The sequence below is a fragment of the Jaculus jaculus genome, chromosome 3, assembly GCF_020740685.1.
Source record: "Jaculus jaculus isolate mJacJac1 chromosome 3, mJacJac1.mat.Y.cur, whole genome shotgun sequence".
Classification (NCBI taxonomy): Eukaryota; Metazoa; Chordata; class Mammalia; order Rodentia; family Dipodidae; genus Jaculus; species Jaculus jaculus.
Window position 1 is genome coordinate 75830865 of NC_059104.1, and position 20215 is coordinate 75851079.

Genomic DNA, 20215 nt, shown 5'->3' on the forward strand with positions numbered 1-20215 from the left:
ACTCTGAACTTAACTATTTTTGATCTACTTTTTGCCCCTGGGGAACACAGCAGGCAGAATAATTTCCACACATGCACCCTCCCCCCTTTTTTTTCCTTTAAATTCCAGGAATAGTTTTGGACTTCCCTCAGAGCTACAAGGCAGCTTTCTGATCTGACATTTTATAACTTTTTAAGAGTAGGAGAATCTTGTATTTTTTTTTCCCCTTCGTATGATTTTAATTATTTTCAGTGCTCCTTCTGGGGGGCATTCAACATTAAAAGTTGGCCATGCACTCTAGCTCAGTGGGCTTGGTGGAGGACATACTCACAATGAATTTCCCATTATCATTCTATATCCTTACGACTTTGAGGCACACATACATTTATATATACACACATTCATTCTAAATGCACTTTTCATATGGACTCCAGACACATCCCCCCCCACACACATTCATTCATTTTGAAGTTACTTATTCCCATTTTAAATTTCTATTCTATTTATAACTCCAGAGATCAAAAGTAAACCTCAAAGTTACTTTGAGTATAGTTTCAGATTTCATATTCAGGAGTCTTCAAACCAAAACTAGATTATTCTCAATTCCAGTTTTTAACTTTCAATTTACCTGGGGTGGTCAGGGTATCCAGGTTACCAGGACAACCTGTGACTTGATATTTAGTTCCTAGGATGCAAAAATGTTAAGCACAAAAGGACAAAGCAAACACTAAATAGAAGAACAAGACACTGTCGCGAGCACTCTCAAAGATGATTGGTTGAGAGGATTCCGCCGGCGAAGGCCAATGATACTAAGACACTGGTATACTTGTAAAGGAGTTTACTGGGATGAAAGTCATGCACAAGCAAGTCCAAATGATCACAAATAATATTATAGCTAATATAATATATAACCAAGGTATATTCATCGCTACATTACTAACACAAGAATATTTTTAACGAGTCTAACATGTATATGACCTGATAACGCGAGGATTGAGTTGCGACGTTTTACGACCTGACCAACGCGAGGTTCGAGTTGCGACGTTTTACGACCTGACCAACGCAAGGTTCGAGCTGCGACGTTTTACTTTCGGTTTGCTGCGCTCCAAGCCGAGTCTTGGTCCGCTGGCGTAAGCTAGTGCTCTGGCTTACGGATGATCATTTGGACCAAGTGTCGGGCTGATGAATTCGGATCGGTGACGTGTCTCGCGGGGGTCTCAGTCAGGACTGCTAAGTAACCTTTCAGTCAGTCATAGTGTCGGGGAGACTGAGACAATGGTTACTGAGCAGCTGGGGTTTTTATACCTTCCAATACTTGTCTAATAGTTTCACACACACATCTGCTAATCTCTACTACGTCACTACACACAGTTAGTCTTAGTTTTGCTTACAAGCTTTGACTTTGCATTTTTTACTCTCACAACAAACTTGTTTATCCTAAACTGGCCCTGGACCATATGCTGGTCCTTACATGCTCATAACAGACACAAAAGGACAAATGAAAGACAGACAATGATCGAATGATATATGAGCCAAAAGAACAACCAAGTAGACAATGTGACATCTTGCTGTTGCCTAGAATCCAGACCGACTAGACAGTGTGGGCTTTGCAGTTGTCCTGAACCAGGTGCGCAGTGCAATGCCTTCAGTTGCCCTGGATAGGAGTGTGAATGTGCTTTGTTAGACATCTCTCTGTCCCCAAGTGAAATCTCAACCTAGACCAAATGTCTTAGAAAAGAAGCTGTGACTTTCCAGTTGAGGCCTCTCCAGAGTAGTGCTTGCTGGTCTCACTTGTGTGGCCCTTCATCTCAGCTGTCTATGGAGCAGAAAGCTTGGCCTGGAGCCTTGGAACATCTCAAGTGCGCACCACCTAGTAGTGACACTTCAGTCCTGGAAGCTTAGAGAAAAGGATACAGGTTTTGAATTTGGATTGGGGACCGGCCCTATCTCTCTGGGGACTCCATTATGTTAACCCTGAATTCGCAAGAATAATGATGACCGACCACAAATTATGGCCAAATTGAAGCAAGCTTTTAATTGTGCACAATATAGCTGGTTCAGTGGCTGCTCCCCTAAGGCCGGGTGTAGAGAGCAGCCCCAGGTCAGCTTCTCAGGCTCTTTTTACAGGGAAAAATCATAGAAATCACAGGGTAGGGGTTTTCAGAGGAAAGCAAGCATGGTGGCAGAAGGAGACCAGCCATTACAGTTAAACTATTCCTGGAATGTTGTGAATACACAATCCTGGGAACAGTAGCCAGGGAACAATTTGTGGCCTCAGCTCAAGATTAGAGAAACAGAAACTTAACATAGTCATTATATCAAAATGGCTCTTACTGTTAAAATGGAGTCAGGTTGGTTCTTCAACCATCCTGCCTCTGACTCCCAAGTGCTGAGATTAAAGGCATGTGCTATTATGCCTGGCCCAAGTAAATTTTTTTATAGTGTGGATCTGAAAAATAACTTCCACTATCATGTCAAAAACACCTTTAGCTAACTACCTTTATTTTGAAGGCTTGATAGATGTATAAACCAATGTTGACTTGCCAAATAGATTTTAAAATTTGTTGTTCTACTGTCTTATTACTACATTGTATCTAATAAGAGATTTCCTATACACCTTATCTTTTTTCCCCCTGCATATAACATTCTCCTATCGTGTAGTTGCTTTTAGGATTACCTCTTTATCAATGGTGCTGGGAAAATTTATATAAGTATGATTTGTGGTGATGAAGTTTTTATTCATGTTTCTTGTGTTTGGAGCTTATTGAAAGTTCTGAATTTGTAAATTTATAATTATCATCAAATTGAAAATCAGTGAGTTTTAAGTACTTTTATGTCTTCCCCCATTGCTTCTCATTCGGAAACTCTATATCAAGTTTTGGGAATTTATCCCATAGTTCTTTGTTGATCTTTCATTTTTAACATTTAATATGCTACTGAAATCATCTAACTTCAGTGGTTAGCTTTTAGTATTCATCTGTACAAGTCTGATTTAACTCTGTATTTTGTTTCACATCTCTGATTAACTTTGTGAGTGTGTACATGTGCTTGTGTGCACTTAGGTAAGGAAGCTAGTGGCCAGTCTTTGGTGTAGTTCATCAGGTATCATCTACCTTTTATGAGACAGGGTCTCTCACTGGTCTGGAACTTGCCAAGTAGGAGATACTAGCTTTTTTTTTTTTTTTAATTTTTTATTTATTTATTTGAGAGTGACAGACAGAGAGAGAAAGACAGATAGAGGGAGTGAGAGAGAATGGGCGGGCCAGGGCTTCCAGCCTCTGCAAACGAACTCCAGACGCATGCGCCCCCTTGTGCATCTGGCTAACGTGGGACCTGGGGAACCGAGCCTCGAACCGTGGTCCTTAGGCTTCACAGGCAAGCGCTTAACCGCTAAGCCATCTCTCCAGCCCAGATACTAGCTTATTAACGAGCCCCAGGAATTAATATTTTCCATCTCCCACGTGCTAGGATTTATAAGTGTGCACCATGACGTCCAGCTTTTTTCACATGGGTTCTGAAGACCAAACCTCAGTCCTCATGCTTACAAAGCAAACCCTTGTACCAGCTGAGCTATTCCTCCCAGTCCTCTGATAAGTTTTTAATGGCTTTTTAGATATTGGTTTATACATGAAATGTTCAACCTTCAACACCATCTAATTTTAGATCCCATTTATTATCTGCCTTTAAAAGAAACTCCACATGCATTTCCAGTCTCTCTTCTTACTCTGTCATTACTTTATTTCCCAATGGTTTCCATCTCAGTCAATTACTAGTATTTTCTATAGATTTACTTCATTTGGATATTTCATATAATAAGATCATAAAATTTGTGGATATTTGTGCCAGTATTTTTAATATTTTATTTTATTTATTAATTAGAGAGAGGGGGCAGATAAATATAGAGAGAGAATAGGCACTCCAGGGCCTCTAGCCACTGCATACTAACTCTAGACGCATGTACCACCTTGTGCATCTGACTATGTAGGTACTGGGGAATTGAACCTGGGTCCTTAGGCTTTACAAGTAAACAGGCTAACTGCTAAGCCATCTCTTCAAGACCAGTTTTTTTTTTTTCCTTGTTGTTGTTGTTTTTCACTTAGTGTGGAATGTTTTTGAGTTTTGTTGTTAATTCATCTCATCTGAGTGCCTCTTTCTTTGTTATGGCTAATTAGTATTCCATTGAAGATATTGGCCATTTTGTTCTTTCATTTACTATACCGCAGTAGATTTGTTCTACTGTGGCCTGTCATGGATAATACTGCTATGTGGGCGTGTGTGTGTATGTGTTCATGGTTTCGTTTTTCTTGGATTTGTACTTAGACAATCATGTCTGAAATGGCACCATTATCTTTTTTTAACTTTATTTTTGCTTATTTTTATTTATTTGAAAGTGACAGAGAAAGAGGCATAAATAGGCAGGTAGAGAGAGAGAGAATGGGTACAACAGGGCCTCCAGCCACTGCAAATGAGCTCCAGACGCATGTGCCCCCTTGTGCATCTGGCTAACGTGGGTCCTGATTATCTTTTTTAGGAAATACTAAATCATTTTCCATTCTGTCGACTATCTCTTCTTTTAACAATTCCCCTTCACCTTGCTATATAGAACCTTTCTAACTTAATGCAATCCCATCAATTACTTGAAGTCTTATTTAGAAAAGTCCTTGCATATGCCTATATATTGAAGTGTTTCTTCTTATTTTCGGAGTTTTGGGTCTTACCCGCCTTTTTGATCCATTTGGATTTGATTTTATGTATGGAGAATAAGCATCTAACTGCATTCTTCCCAGGACATACTGTTTTTCCTCCATTTGCTGACATTCTTTTCTCCAGTGTGTAGTTTTACAGTTTTGTCAAAATCAGGTAACTGTGGTGTGTGGACTGGTATCTAGGTTCTTTGTTTTATTCCATTGATCTGTGTGTCTGTTTTTATTCCAGTGCCATGCAATTTTTATTTTTAAGGCTCTGTAGTATTCACAGATGGTGATACTTGCAGCAATATTCATTTTGCTCAGGATTATTTTGCAAGAGGAGATTTTATTTTTTTATTCTTATTTCTTTTAGTTTTTTGAGATAAGGTCTCACTCTAGCCAAGGCTGATCTGGAACTCACTATGTAGTCTGAGGGTGGCCTTAAACTCATGGCAGTCCTCCTACCTCTGCCTCCTGAATGCTGGCATTAAAGGCATGCTCCACCATGTCCGGCAAGAGTAGAGATTTTTAAAAGGCACTAAATGATTAAACATAATTCTTTCCTTTCTTGTGATGTTTCGTTTAGTAACTTTCCCTGAAAACCTTGACTTTACTTCAAAGCTATAGAACCAGCTTTGGAATATGTGTATTGTCACATTGGAGATCAGCCAAGTTACCTTTTGATGTGAGTGCCTTTCTCATGTCCTCTGAATTGTGAAGACAGTTAATTCCCTCTTTGATATTGTCTTCATTTGTCTTGGCTGTTTGGCTTGGCAGGTCTTAGGCTCAGCTGCACTAGGTACTGTGTGGGAGGGGCAAGTTGGAACCTTTAGCTTTCCACAATGTCTGTTTCCTGGGGCTGAACTACTAGGAAGGAGACATTGTGGGATGCTGCTGTTGGTGTTTTCATGAATGTCAGCTGGTTCCCTGTCCTGTTCTTAAAGTTCTGATTTTTCAAGCCTGATGGCCATGGGGAGAAGCCCTGGGGTGGAGTGGGGGAGCTGTTCTTAGCCTAAGCAGATCTACAGTTCCTTCCTGCTTATGTGTGGGGATGTCATCAAACTTAATAATTTCATTTATAGATCTTGTCTCTTGCTGAAACAAATGTACTGTGTATTATTTTGCCTCTTTTGTTTTCCCAAGTTTCTTTGATGAGGCTTCTATTTTGCCACATCACCAGGAAGGTCTTTTTAAAATTTTTATCTGTTAATGATACAGGATTGGGGTGGGGTGGGGTGGGGATGGATTAGATGTCCATAAAGATGCAGAAGATAACCAAGTCTCTGGACCCCAATTTTGGGTCCTTGTTAAAGTTATGAAAGAATTGAAATTATGAACTCAGGAGGGCCAATTATGAATTATGAGATTTATTTTAGGGAGAGTTAGTGGGGAAAGCCCAAGACAAGATATTCTCACTCTTTCCAGCTTGGTTGGGAAGGGGGAGGGTAAGTAGAAGAAATCTCCCTCAGGTCTCTTGGGATGAAGCTTCTGGGGAAGGGGTTCACACATGTGGGCTGCAAAGCAGGAAAGTGCCTAGGAAGAGGAGACTGAGTAGATTTCCACCCTTACTTAAGGCCAGCATCAGAAGAGGAGACGGGCCCAAGAGCTTACAAAAGGCACCAAGAACCAAGAGGCTTTCATGCTCATTTAGATGAATTAAACATCTAATTAGAATGAGTCTCATCACCAGACTCAAGTATGTAAGTGAGATCCCTGATTGGTTGTTGGGCTCAAGAGGCTGACTCAGGAAGGGCCAGCCCACAGATGTGCTAAGCCTGGGAAAAGCCAAGAAAGAAGCAAGAAGCTGTTGCTGAGGACTTGTTGCTTATTGCCATCTTTTGTGAGACTAGATCATATGTGAGTTCTATTCCTGCCAGGGGAGGCAAGGTGGCATCCATGTTTCTGTGGGCCAGTTCCTAGCTACCTATTGGAAAGAAACAAAGGTTACATTGCTTTTATAACATTAAGACTTTTCTTTGGTTTTTCATGGCAGGGTCTTACTCTAGGCCAGACTGACTTGGGAGTCACTTTTGTAGTCTCAGGGTGGCCTTGAACTCACAGCAATCCTCCTACCTCTGCCTCCTGAGTGCTGGGATTAAAGATGTGCACCACCATGCACGGCTCACATTAAGACATTTTGAGAAAATTAAACCTAATAGTGGTCCTAATGTATGCCTGTAATCCCAGGACTCTGTAGTATGAATCAGGAGCTATGTAAGTTACGTTTTAAGTTAGTCTGAACAACTAGCAAAAAAAACAAAACAAAACAAAAAAAAGCCCAAAAAACCAAAAACAGCACCTAACCTGGGTATTTTCTATTCCTTATCACTAGGCAGTGTAGCCAATCAAGTGTTCCACCCAGTGATGTTTGACAAGTGCATTCAAATTTTAAAGAAGAGCTGGCCTCAGGAATCTAACTTGAATCAGAAAAGAAAAAAAGAACAGCCTAAGAGTGCTCAGGATACTCAAAGGAAAACCAGAAAAAGAGGAAAGCCATCCAGGAAAGAAGACCAGGTAAGAAGTAGGTGATGTAATAAAATATATTTGTAAGAATATGGAGTTTTAATTTTAAGGATTAGATTTATGTGAAATGTGGTTTCAGGCATCATGATTATATCTGTAGTAAAGTATCACCTATAACCAATAAGATTTGAAATAGCCCCTTGGGCTTTTATGTTCTACTGAGAGAATACTTTGGCCTTGCCACTGTTCTACCTTTCCAGTCATTTCTCCTGATGTTTGTGCTCAAGTATGCCTGTCAAGTGAGCTGACTGGTATGTTTGCCACATTATCTTTTTTGTTGTTTTGAAATAAGGTCTTATGTCACCAAGGCTCTCTTGAAATTGTTGTATATGAGCCAGGTATGGTGGCACACGCCTTTAATTCCAGTGCTGGGGTGAGGGGGCTCAGAGGTAGGAGGATCGCCATAAGTTCAAGGCCACCCTGAGACTACATAGTGAATTCCAGGTCAGCCTGCGCTAGAGTGAGACCGTACCTTGGAATCAAAAAGAAAAACAAACAAAAAAAGAAATTGTTGTATAGCCAAGGTTGATCTTGAACTCCTGATCTTCCTGCCTCTACTTCCCAAGTGCATGGATTATAGGCCCAGGCCAACATGCCCATTTTATGTGGTGCTGGGACTCAAACCAAGGTTGCAAGCTAGGTAAGCACTTTACTAACTGAGCCACATCTCTGGCCTCAACCCATATTATCTTACTATCTTGTTGTAATTAGCAAGAGTGGTTAAAGTGTTTTAGAATTCATATCCATAAGAATATAATAAAAAGCATGATTTCCAGTTTTTCCTGTGCCAACGTAGGTTGGCAGTTTACTGAGAGCAAAATTACTAAGAAATAGTAGCAATTATCATTGAAAGAAATACTGAAGCAGAAAGTCCTATAGTGTCGTGTAGTCTGATGACTCCCCCTTTTGCCCTAGAGACATGTAATGGTCCAAAGAACCAGGCTAGGTTCATCCTAAGTAACTCAGACTACCAGGCATTTATTCAGTTTGGGTAAATTGAATCACGACATAGTGACCTGTACACTTTTGATTCAGATAGATGAACTGACAGAAGAAGAGGAGGAGGAAGAAGAGCATATTTATTTTTCTGCTCGGGACCTTTCTCAAATCCGAAATGGATTATTGTACCTCTTAAAGAATTTTTTAAGGCTTCTGCCCAAATTTTCTCTCAAAGAAAAGCCACAGTCTATACAGACATGTATAGAGGTAAGCAAAAGTTCCATAAACCTTTCAGAGGACATTATAATACAGCAATATATATAGAATAACATTATTTCAGAAAAATATTTCAGACCTTTTCTTATCTGTCTTCCAGGTCTTTATTGCATTAACTAATATTGAGCCAATTCTTCATGAATTTCTTGTTCCACACGCCAGGTGAGCCATTAATATTTTCCAGTATGACAGTTTGAATGCATTTTTGCTTCAGAACTATAAATGCCATTTTATTCTAATTGGCATGCAGGTAGAATTTACTCATTTAAACATGGCTTATAGAAGCCAGCTGAGGTGGCACACCCCTGCAAGTGTGACCTGTTTGGGAGGTTAAGGCAAGAGAACAGCTTGAGTGAAGGAGTTTGAGTACAGCCTGGATAACACAATGAAACTACATCTCAAGATAAATAAAGAATTTATCATTAATAAGGCAGTAATGCTTTTAGAGCTAAGATATATTCCTAGTAAAATCATATCCACTAGCCAGTATTTCGCCTTTCTGCTTTAGGAACCTTAGCGAAGCAAAACATATATCAGAACTGGCCTACTATGGACTGTACTTGCTGTGTTCCCCACTTCATGGAGAAGGAAATAAGGTAGGGAGACATCTGATACCATCAGTGGGTGAATTACAAATACATAGATAAACCATGGGTCTTGAGAGATTGCACAATGGTTAAAGGCACTTACTTGCAAAGCCTGATGGCCCAGATTCAATTACCCAGTACTCACCTAAAGCCAGATGCATAAAATGGTGCATGCATCTGGAGTTCATTTGCATTGGCAGGAAGCCCTGACATGCTCATACTCATCCCTCCTCACTCTCAAATAAATTTTTTTTTAACTTTTATTCCTTTATTTGAGAAAGAGGCAGAGTGAGAGAGAGAATATGAATATGGCAGCATCTGGACCTCTAGCCACTGCAAACAAACTCCAGACGTATGCACCACCTCGTGCCTCTCTGGCTTACATGGGTACTGGGGAATTGAACCTGGATCCCTAGGCTTCATAGGCAAGTGCCTTAACTGCTAAGCCATCCTTCCAGCTCCAGTAAATATATTTTTGTAATGTAGATAAACAACATAGTAAAAAGATGTTAAAAGAACATGATGGTTCCCATTTATCCTGGTTTTCTTTTCAAGAGCTCAATTGCCTGCAGTCATCTGTGGGCCAAGGAGGTGAATACTGGCCCTGGAGAAATGGCTTAGTTGTTATGGCGCTTGCCTGTGAAGCCTAAGGACCCAGACTCTCCAGATCCTATTTAAGCCAGATGCACCTCCCCACTAGGTGGCATAAGCATCTGGAGTTCAATTTCAGTGGCTGAGGTCCTGCTGTGCCAATTCATTCTCTCTCTGTTTCTCACTTTCTCTAAAGTTAAGAAAAAAAAATTAAAAGAGATGAATACTGGGTGATCACATTCAATATCTTATAGTATGTTTTCATAATTGTTGCATTTTATTATACTTGTTAATCTTTTAGTGTGCCTAATTTATAAATCTGTTACAGGTATGTCTGTGTAGGGAAAAATAGTATTAGGATTTAGTACTAAACATAGTTCCAGACATTTACTGGGGATGGGGGCTCTTGCCACATATGCTTGGTGGATAAGGGGCAACTGATAATTGTCCAAGAAACACATCCCTAATGCTCAGACATCAGAACTGTTGAGGCCAATGTATTCTCTATCATTCCTTAAATCAAATTTTCTTTTTTCTTTCAGATTATTGGTTCTATTTTCCATCAACTGCTAAATGTAATATTGATGTTAGAAGTAAGGGAAAGATCTCTTTGTGCTCCCCTTGCTATTACTGCACAAGTCATCCACCGTAGAAACCAAGCAGTCCTGTTTATCAGGTAAAGCACATAAATTTCCTCAGTAACCAAGATCTCTGACACCTGTGATACTTAAATACCTGCCCTAGTGATGGTTTTTGGGTCCGAATAAAACACTACATAGCCAGCTGGTTCCTGTGGTGTGAGTCACTACAGTCAGCTTCTGTGTTGGGGCACTGTTCAAAACAGAGAATCTGCAGTTCTTGAGCAAGATTCAGCCTCCAGCTTGACTCCCTCCATGTATGCACTGAACTAAGGAAAGCTCTTCTGTTTGCTTTGTCTGCTTAGTGCTCACCTATCCAAAACAGAAAGAAGTCTGTCTCCTCTTGTTTCCTATTTCTCTCCTTATGTCTCTTTATTTTTGTTTCTTCTTATTTTTGTGCCCCTTCCCATACAGAAAGTACTTGCTAAGGGAAGAAAAATAAGTAAATTGCTTTTACTTTCTTAGCAATAATGGAAAGAGTACTTCTTCTACCACAAATCACTCAGCTCCACCAGAAAGGTGTGCTTGCAGTATCCTTGGCTTTTCTTTCTCTTCTTTACTGAGTCATTTGGCCTGCAGGTGTGAGTGTGTGCATCTATGCAGACTTCTTCAGTGTGTGCTATAGTTGGAATACTGTGTCTGGGAATTGTTAACTGATTGCTGAGCAAACATTTCTTGCTAAGAATTATTTGTTCATTATATTCATTTGTCTATTTTGTTTATATATCTTTTCACTTGATCTCACTGTGTATGTAGAACAGTCTTGCTTCTGCCTCAAGTGTTAAGATTACAGATGTTAGTCACAACTACCTGGCTGTAGTTTTTAAAAGAATTAAACAACTAGGATATTTTAAGTGGAAACATTTTGCTTGGTTTTCTCACAAGAGTTCATCATACTGTCCATTGAATAGTATTCATGTAATGATAAATAGCACTAAAATAAATCCAGTCAGGCATTACATAGAAAATTCTTCTGGGGCCTGGAGAGATGGCTCAGTTGTTAAAGATGCTTACTTTCATTGCCTGATGGGCTGGATTTCATTCCTCAATACCCTTGTAAAGCCAGATGCACACTGGCTCATGCGTCTGAAATTGGTTTACAGTTGCAAGAGGCCCCGGTTCATCCGTATACTCATTCTATCTCCCTTCAGAAAAAATCTTTTGGATTAGTGTTAACATTTCACTGAGCTGCCACATGGTGGCACTATGTCTTAATGTGTTTTACCTTTCACCTAAAGGGATATGTTTTACATCTTACTATGGAGTTTATAAACAGTTAATAGGGCCATATGAATATTGCATTTTTCCCTGGCAAGTTGACTTTTTAGTGACAGTTTTCTAAAATTGTGCATATGAAGCTTGTTTTTCTACTCGATCCAGTATATCTTTATTTTTTAATTAGTATTTTTACTAATTAGAAACTTTTTTGTATGGACAGATCATGTGTTGGTCTCATTCCCTTCTCTCCTCCCCATTCCATTCCACTGAAGACCTTTCTAAGTGGGGTTACTGGCATTTACCATGGGGTTATTGGTTATGAGTTGTGACAGCAGGCGACAATAATTGTGGGCAGTCAGAGCCTCTGGATACTCCTTCCCATCGTGTGGCTCTTCCAGTCTTTCTGCCCCCTCTTCCACAATGTTCCCTGCGCCTTGGTGTGTATGTCATAAATCTACTTTAGTGTTGAGCTCTTAGCAGCTTCTGGATTTCTGTTTTGATATGTTTGAGTGTTCTTGGTGTCTATTGCTATCACCTTGGTGCAATTTGTCAGGTTTGCCATGAGATCAGCATTCATGTTTGACTTGACATTCCCTCTGTAGTGTTACCTGGACACTGGCTGATGTGCAGGAGGTGGATCATCTCAAGATAGGGAGTCAGTCAGCTATCTTTTCTTGTTATGTTGATGGATTTTGGTTGTCTCAGTTTTTGCTGCCTTCTATAAAGAAGAAAACATATTCTCCAACAGAGAGTGAGAGCAGGATGGGCTAAAGGTGATAAGGATAGTTAAGTAAGAGAGATTGTGAAGAGTGTACTAACCTTTCTGTGGCCAAAGACTAGAGGCAGCTTCTCACTGGAGTGTCTATGACCATCATCTCTGTAGGATTCTGACTTGGTTCCTAGTACCAGCTTTAATATGGAGTAGGTTTGTTTTAATATTTAATATTTCTAAAATATGTGAGTACTGGTTTTTTTAAAATTTTTTTGTTCATTTTTTATTTACTTATTTGAGAGTGACAGAGAGAGAGAGAGAGAGAGAGAGAGAGAGAGAGAGAATGGGTGCGCCAGGGCCTCCAGCCACTGCAAACAAACTCCAGAGGCATGTGCCCCCTTGTGCTCTGGCTAACATGGGTCCTGGGGAATGGAGCCTCAAACCGGGGTCCTTAGACTTTACAGGCAAGCACTTAACCGCTAAGCCATCTCTCCAGCCCGTGAGAACTGTTTTTTGAGCATAGAATTAAGGAAAATTGCTGTTGAATTATAATACTAGGTACATTGTAAACAGTGGATTTGTGTTTTTCTTATAAAAAGCTCACTTGTGGATGAACTACAAGACAGTGTTTTCCCAGTCCTTCGTATTCTCCTGCAGCACATCTGTGCCAAGGTACATTGCTTCAGTGATCATATATTAGTGCATTACATGTATAAGTGTATGTATGTGTATCATTACTAAAAATGCCTTTATTTAAAAATCTCTTTTAAAAAGTGGTTTCTTTGCTTTACGTGCTATTTTTGGACAGGGTCTTGCTCTTTAAACTCCTGGTCTTGCTTTTAGCTTCTTGTCTGCTAATAGGCAGGCATTGCCACACCCAGCTAACAAAGTAGTCTTCTATTTTATTTTTATTTTTGAAAATGCTTAACCAACACAGAAACAAGTTATGAACTCCTATATACCCATCACCCATGTTCATCAGTTTCATTTCATTTGTGTATTCTTCAACACAGATGCATACTACTTGTTCTTCTGAAGGAAGTTCTGTCATGTTTTATTCATAATGATTCAGTATTGGCTCATAAAAGGCTGAGAACTTTTTTACTTTTTCTGGCTTTATGGTTTTTTTTTTCTCAATTGAGTACTTTTAAAAAACAGAATCAAAAAAAATTTGGCACACTAAAGCAATATCAAATATACTGCATGGTCAAATTCTTTACAGGTATCTTAATTTTTTTTTTTTTTTGAGGTAGGGTTTTACTCTAGCTCAGGCTGACCTGGAGTTCACAATGTAGTCTCGGTGGTATCTTAAATTTATATAATAGTATAGACAAATATTAACTTGAACCCTATGAACTGTAGATATGCATAGTCTCCGAAATAGTATGCTTATTTTTTGCAGAGAGTTTTCTATGCTAGAACCCTTCAGGGGTATAAAACTTAAAATTTGTTAGTCATATTTAATGACCATTGAACTAGTTACTCTCACTTGTACTTTAATATGGATTTCAGTCATCCTACAGGTAGCTGGCTGGACAGCATCTCCTTTTGAATTTCAGGTGATAGATAAATCAGAGTATCGGACCTCTTCTGCTCAATCCCTGGTTCAGCTTCTTAAAAAACTTCCCTGTGGGGAATATGCTACATTCATTGGCTGGCTTTACAAATACTCACGAAGTTCCAAGGTAGGAAATGTATCTGAATCCTGTGTCCTAACTGCCATCATCTAATGGCAGACAGATCTGAGTGTAGGACAACTTTTCCTTTGCTCTTATGCCCATCTGATGGTGATTCTTCTGTGCCTTACCAGATTTCACACCGGGTTTTTACTCTTGATGTTGTGTTGGCTCTCTTAGAGCTACCTGAAAGAGAGGTGGATGGTACTCTCTCTTTGGAGCATCAACACTTCTTAAAGCATAAATTCTTGGTGCAGGAAATTATGTTTGACCGTTGTTTAGACAAGGCACCTACTGTCCGCAGCAAAGCACTATCCAGCTTTGCACATTGTCTGGAATCAACCACTAACACATCAGAGACTATCCTGGAGTTCCTCATTAACAGTAAGTAGGGGAGACTAGGGTCATAGCTCAGTGGTCACTTTCCTAGTACATATGAGACTGGGTCAATATCCACCATGGCCTAAGGGGTGGGAAATAAAATAGTCAAGTGAACTTCAAACAGATCAATTTTTATAATGGCAAAGAATGAGGAGGGGTTAATTTTTATTCCCATAAACCATTTTTTTCTAAATATCATTGTTAGATTACTATGTGTATATTTGGGTGTATGTCTGCCTGAAGGATCAATCTTGGGATGTTGTATATGCTAATCATATACTCCACCATTCAACTCTGCTTCAAATTTCTATTTATTTATTTGGAGACAGAAAGGAGATAGAGAATTGGTGTCTCAGGACCTCAGCCACTGAAATCAAACTCCAGAGACTTGCACCACTTAGTGGGCATGTGTGACCTTGTGTCTGCCTTACCTTTGTGCATCTGGCTGACGTGAGATTTAGAGAGTAGAACATGGATCCTTAGGCTTTGCAGGCCAGTGCCTTAACCGCTAAGCCATCTCTCCAGCCCTCAAATCACTTTTTAAATAGGGAAACTTAAAATCTTGAAAATTTTTAAGACTCTTTTAAAACAGAAGCTGATTATTGTGAGCAATTTAGAATCTGCTTTGAATCTAGGCTGGATTATCTTGATTTTGATTTGTGTGGCTATTTTATTGGGACTTTCTCACATTTATCTCCTACTTTTATGTCTTATAGCTTCAGAAATACAGAGTCATAGTGGTACCTTACTGAGAAATTCACCAGGTAATGTATCAATATATTTTCAAATACCAAATAATTGACTTTAAAGTGCCTTGCTGAAAATTTAAATGTTTCTTCCACTTCATTGACATGTTTTTATTCACAATTTTATCCATGTATACAGTGCATTTTGATCACCAAAATTACCTCTTACTTTCCTCTTCCTTTCCTCTCCCACTAAAACTCTTCTTCCCATTAGCTTCCCATCCTACTTTGATCTGCTTTGTTACTGGTGTATAAGAAAGCTAATGATTTTTGTATGTTAATTTTGTATCCTGCTACCTTGCTGAAAGTGTTTATCAACTCTAGGAGGGTTTTGTTGTTGTTGTTGTCGTTGGAGTCTTTAGGGTCACTATGTATAGAATCACATAATCTGAAAATAAGGCTGCTTTAACTTCATCTTATTTGTATCCCTTTTATTGTCTTCTCTTTTATTATTGTTCTGGCTAAGAATATGTTGAACAGTAATGGAGAGAGTAGACATCCTTGTCTTGTTCCGGATCTTAGTGGGAATGCACCAAGCTCTTCTCCGTTTAGCATGATATTGGTTATGGTTTGTGCCTGTATTAAGCTTAGATAAGTTCCTTCCATTCCTCTCTTCTCCAGGTCTTTGAAGTGTTGAAGGGGTGTTGGAGTTTGTCAAGGATCTTTTCTGTATCATTTGAGATGATCATGTAATTTCTGTGCTTGAGTCTATTTATGCATTGTGTACAATATTGATTAGCATATGTTCAACCATCCCAGCATCTGTGGAATGACATTTACTTGATCATGGTGAACAATCTTCTTGATGTATTCATGAAATTACCTTGCAAGTACTTTATTGATAACTTAGGGGGATTAATTAATTTTGATTGTCTTTATCTGGCTTTGGTGTTAGAGAAATACTGGCTTCAGAGGAAGAGTTTGGAATATTCCGCTTTCTATTTTATGGAGTAATTGAAGAAGTATTGGTTTTAGTTGCTCTTTAAATTTCTCTTAGAATTTTTTTAAAATTTTTATTAACATTTTCCATGATTATAAAATATATCCCATGGTAATTCCCTCCCTCCCCACCCCCACACTTTCCCATTTGAAATTCCATTCTCCATCATATTACCTCCCCATTACAATCATTGTAATTACATATATACAATATCAACCTATTAAGTATCCTCCTCCCTTCCTTTCTCTACCCTTTATGTCTCCTTTTTACCTTACTGGCCTCTGCTACTAAGTATTTTCATTCTCATGCAGAAGCCCAATCATCTGTAGCTAGGATCCACATATGAGAGAGAACATGTGGCACTTGGCTTTCTGGGCCTGGGTTACCTCACTTAGTATAATACTTTCCAGGTCCATCCATTTTTCTGCAAATTTCATAATTTCATTTTTCTTTACCGCTGAGTAGAACGCCATTGTATAAATGCACCACATCTTCATTATCCACTCATCTGTTGAGGGACATCTAGGCTGGTTCCATTTCCCAGCTATTATAAATTGAGCAGCAAGAAACATGGTTGAGCACGTACTTCTAAGGAAATGAGATGAGTCCTTTGGATATATGCCTAGGAGTGCTATAGCTGGGTCATATGGTAGATCAATCTCTAGCTGTTTTAGGAACCTCCACACTGATTTCCACAATGGCTGGACCAGATTGCATTCCCACCAGCAGTGTAGAAGGGTTCCTTTTTTTCCAAATCCCCATCAATATTTATGATCATTTGTGGCCAATCTGACAGGAGATGGAATCTCAATGTAGTTTTAATCTGCATTTCCCTGATGACTACTGAAGTAGAACATTTTTTTAGATGCTTATATGCCATTCGTATTTCTTCCATTGAGAACTCTCTATTTAGCTCCATAGCCCATTTTTTGATTGGCTTGTTTGATTTCTTATTATTTAACTTTTTGAGTTCTTTGTATATCTTAGATATTATTCCTCTATCAGATATACAGCTGGCGAAGATTTTATCCCATTCTGTAGGTTGCCTCTTTGCTTTTTTCACTGTGTCCTTTGCAGTGCAAAATCTTTGAAATTTCATGAGGTCCCAGTGATTGATCTGTGGTTTTATTGCCTGAGCAATTGGGGTTGTATTCAGAAAGTCTTTGCCAAGACCAATATGTTGAAGGGTTTCCCCTACTTTTTCCTCTAGCAGTTTCAGTGTTTCAGATCTGATGTTAAGGTCTTTAATCCATTTAGACTTAATTCTTGTGCATGGCCAGAGAGAAGAATCTATTTTCATCCTTCTGCAGATATATATCCAGTTTTCAAAACAACATTTGCTGAAGAGACTGTCTCTTCTCCAATGAGTATTTTTGGCATTTTTATCGAATATCAGGTGGCTATAGCTACTTGGGCTTATATCTGGATCCTCTATTCTGTTCCACTGATCTACATGTCTGTTTTTCTGCCAGTACCATGCTGTTTTTGTTACTATGGCTTTGTACTATAGGTTAAAATCAGGTATGGTGATACCACCAGCCTCATTTTTGTTGCTCAGTATTATTTTAGATATTCGAGGTTTTTTGTGATTCCAAATGAATTTTTGGATTGCTTTTTCTATTTCCGTGAAGAAAGCCTTTGGAATTTTGATAGGGATTGCATTAAATGTGTAGATTGCTTTAGGTAAGATTGCAATTTTCACAATATTGATTCTTCCAATCCAGGAACAAGGGATGTTTCTCCACTTTCTGGTGTCTTCTGCAATTTCTCGCTTGAGTGTTTTAAAAGTTCTCATTGTAGAGATTCCTTACTTCCTTGGTTAGGTTTATTCCAAGGTACTTTTTTTTTTTGATGCAATTGTGAATGGGAGTGATTCTCTGATTTCATCCTCTGTGTGTTTGTTGTTAGCATATATGAAGGCTACTGATTTCTGTGTATTTATTTTGTGTCCTGCTACATTGCTGTAGGTTTTGATCAGCTCTAACAGCTTGCTAGTACAGTCTTTAGGGTCCTTTATGTATAGAATCATGTCATCTGCAAATAATGATAACTTGATCTCTTCCTTTCCAATTTGTATCCCTTTTATGTGTGTCTCTTGCCTTATTGCTATGGCTAAGACTTCCAGCACTATATTAAATAAAAGTGGGGACAGTGGACACCCTTGTCTTGTTCGTGATTTTAGTGGAAAAGCTTCCAGTTTTTCCCCATTTAGTAATATGTTGGCTGTAGGCTTGTCATAAATAGCCTTTATTGTATTGAGATATGTTCCTTCTATTCCCAGTCTCTGTAGGACTTTTATCATGAAGGGATGTTGGATTTTGTCAAATGCTTTCTCTGCATCTAATGAGATGATCATGTGATTTTTGTCCTTTAACCCGTTTATGTAATGTATTACATTTATAGATTTGCGTATGTTGAACCATCCCTGCATCTCTGGGATAAAGCCTACTTAGTTAGGGTGAATGATCTTTTTGATATACTCTTGTATTCTGTTTGCCAATATTTTGTTGAGAATTTTTGCATCTATGTTCATGAGGGAGATTGGTCTGAAATTTTCTTTTTTTTGTTCTATCTTTGCCTGGTTTTGGTATCAGGGTGATGCTGGCCTCATAGAAGGAGTTTGGTAGAATTCCTTCTTTTTCTATTTCCTGGAAAAGCTTAAGAAGCAATGGTGTTAACTCTTCCTTAAAAGTCTGGTAAAATTCAGCAGTGAATCCATCCGGGCCTGGGCTTTTTTTAGTTGGGAGATTATTGATAACTGTTTGGATCTCCATGTTTGTTATAGGTCTATTTAAGTGATTAATCTCATTTTGATTTAATTTAGGTAGGTCATATAGATCAAGGAAATCATCCATTTCTTTCAGAATTTCATACTTTGTGGAGTATATGGTTTTATAGTATGTCCCTATGATTTTTTGAATGTCTCTGGAATCTGTTGTGATGTTACCTTGTTCATCTCTAATTTTATTAATTTGTGTCTCTTCTTTCTTTCTTTTGGTCAGATTTGCTAAGGGTTTATCAATCTTGTTTATCCTTTCATAGAACCAACTCTTTGTTTTATCAATTCTTTGGATTGTTCTTTTTGTTTCTATTTCATTAATTTCTGCCCTAATCTTTATTATTTCTTCCCATCTACTGATTTTTGGGTTGCCTTGTTCTTCTTTTTGCAAGGCTTTAAGGTAAACCATTAGGTCGTTTACTTGCGACCTTTCTAATTTCTTAATATAGGCACTTAAGGCTATAAATTTACCTCTTAGAACTGCCTTCATTGTGTCCCAGAGATTTTGGTATGTTGTGTTCTCATTATCATTTGACTCTATAAATTTTTTGATTTCCTTCTTGATTTCTTCATTGACCCATTCATCATTTAGTAGTGTATTGTTTAGTTTCCATGATTTTGTGTATGCTCTATGGCCTTTCTTGCTACTGATTTGTAGTTTAATTCCATTGTAGAATGTAAGGAATTATTTCAATTTTCCTGAATTTGTTAAGATTTGCTTTGTGTCCTAATATATGGTCTATTTTAGAGAATGTTCCATGTGCTGCAGAAAAGAATGTATATACTGTAGCATCTGGGTGAAATGTCCTGTATATATCTGTTAAGTCCATTCCTTCTATGACTTCATTTAGTCCAGATGCCTCTCTGTTTATTTTTTCCCGGGATGACCTGTCATTTGATGAGAGTGGGGGGTCAAAGTCACCCACCACCACTGTGTTTGGTGTTATCTGTGACCTTAGTTCTAATAGTGTTTGTTTGACGAATTTGGGAGCCCCCATGTTAGGTGCATATATGTTTAGGATTGTAATGTCCTCCTGTTGGAGTGTGCCCTTAATCAATATAAAGTGACCTTCCTTATCTTTCTTGACTACGGTTGGACTAACGTCCACCTTGTCCGATATTAGGATAGCAACCCCTGCTTGCTTTCTAGGCCAATTTGCTTGAAACACCGTCTTCCAGCCTTTCACCCTAAGATAATGTCTATCCTTTGTAGAAATGTGAGTTTCTTGGAGACAACAAATTGTAGGATCCTGCTTATTAACCCACTCTGCTAATCTATGTCTTTTCGTTGGGGCATTGAGGCCGCTGATATTAAGAGATATTATTGAAAGGTGTGTATTTATGTTTGCCTTTTTTTTTTTTTTTGTGGTTCTCGTTCTACCTGTGCTCTCTTCTGTTAACTAGCATTTCAGTATTGCTTGTTTTTTCTAGGTTCCTTCTATGTGTGCTTTTCCTTCAGCATGGAGGATTCTATCAAGTATTTTCTGTAGAGCTGGTTTTGTCTTCAAATACTCCTTTAACCTGCTTTTGTCATGGAATGTC

The 20215-nt window shown here is 38.6% G+C and overlaps 1 protein-coding gene across 4 annotated transcripts in view; it reads left to right on the top strand.

The window, feature by feature from the left end:
* Ncapd3 (non-SMC condensin II complex subunit D3) overlaps positions 1-20215 on the top strand; it is a 173818-nt gene that overhangs the window by 79249 nt on the left and 74354 nt on the right. For all 4 annotated transcript variants that reach the window (XM_045145067.1, XM_045145064.1, XM_045145065.1 and 1 more), the window contains 9 exons: positions 7000-7181; positions 8226-8396; positions 8506-8567; positions 8914-9001; positions 10126-10259; positions 12751-12823; positions 13711-13836; positions 13962-14211; positions 14925-14972. In XM_045145067.1, the coding sequence (XP_045001002.1) occupies positions 7000-7181; positions 8226-8396; positions 8506-8567; positions 8914-9001; positions 10126-10259; positions 12751-12823; positions 13711-13836; positions 13962-14211; positions 14925-14972 (1134 nt within the window). The remainder of the gene's footprint in view (positions 1-6999; positions 7182-8225; positions 8397-8505; positions 8568-8913; positions 9002-10125; positions 10260-12750; positions 12824-13710; positions 13837-13961; positions 14212-14924; positions 14973-20215) is intronic.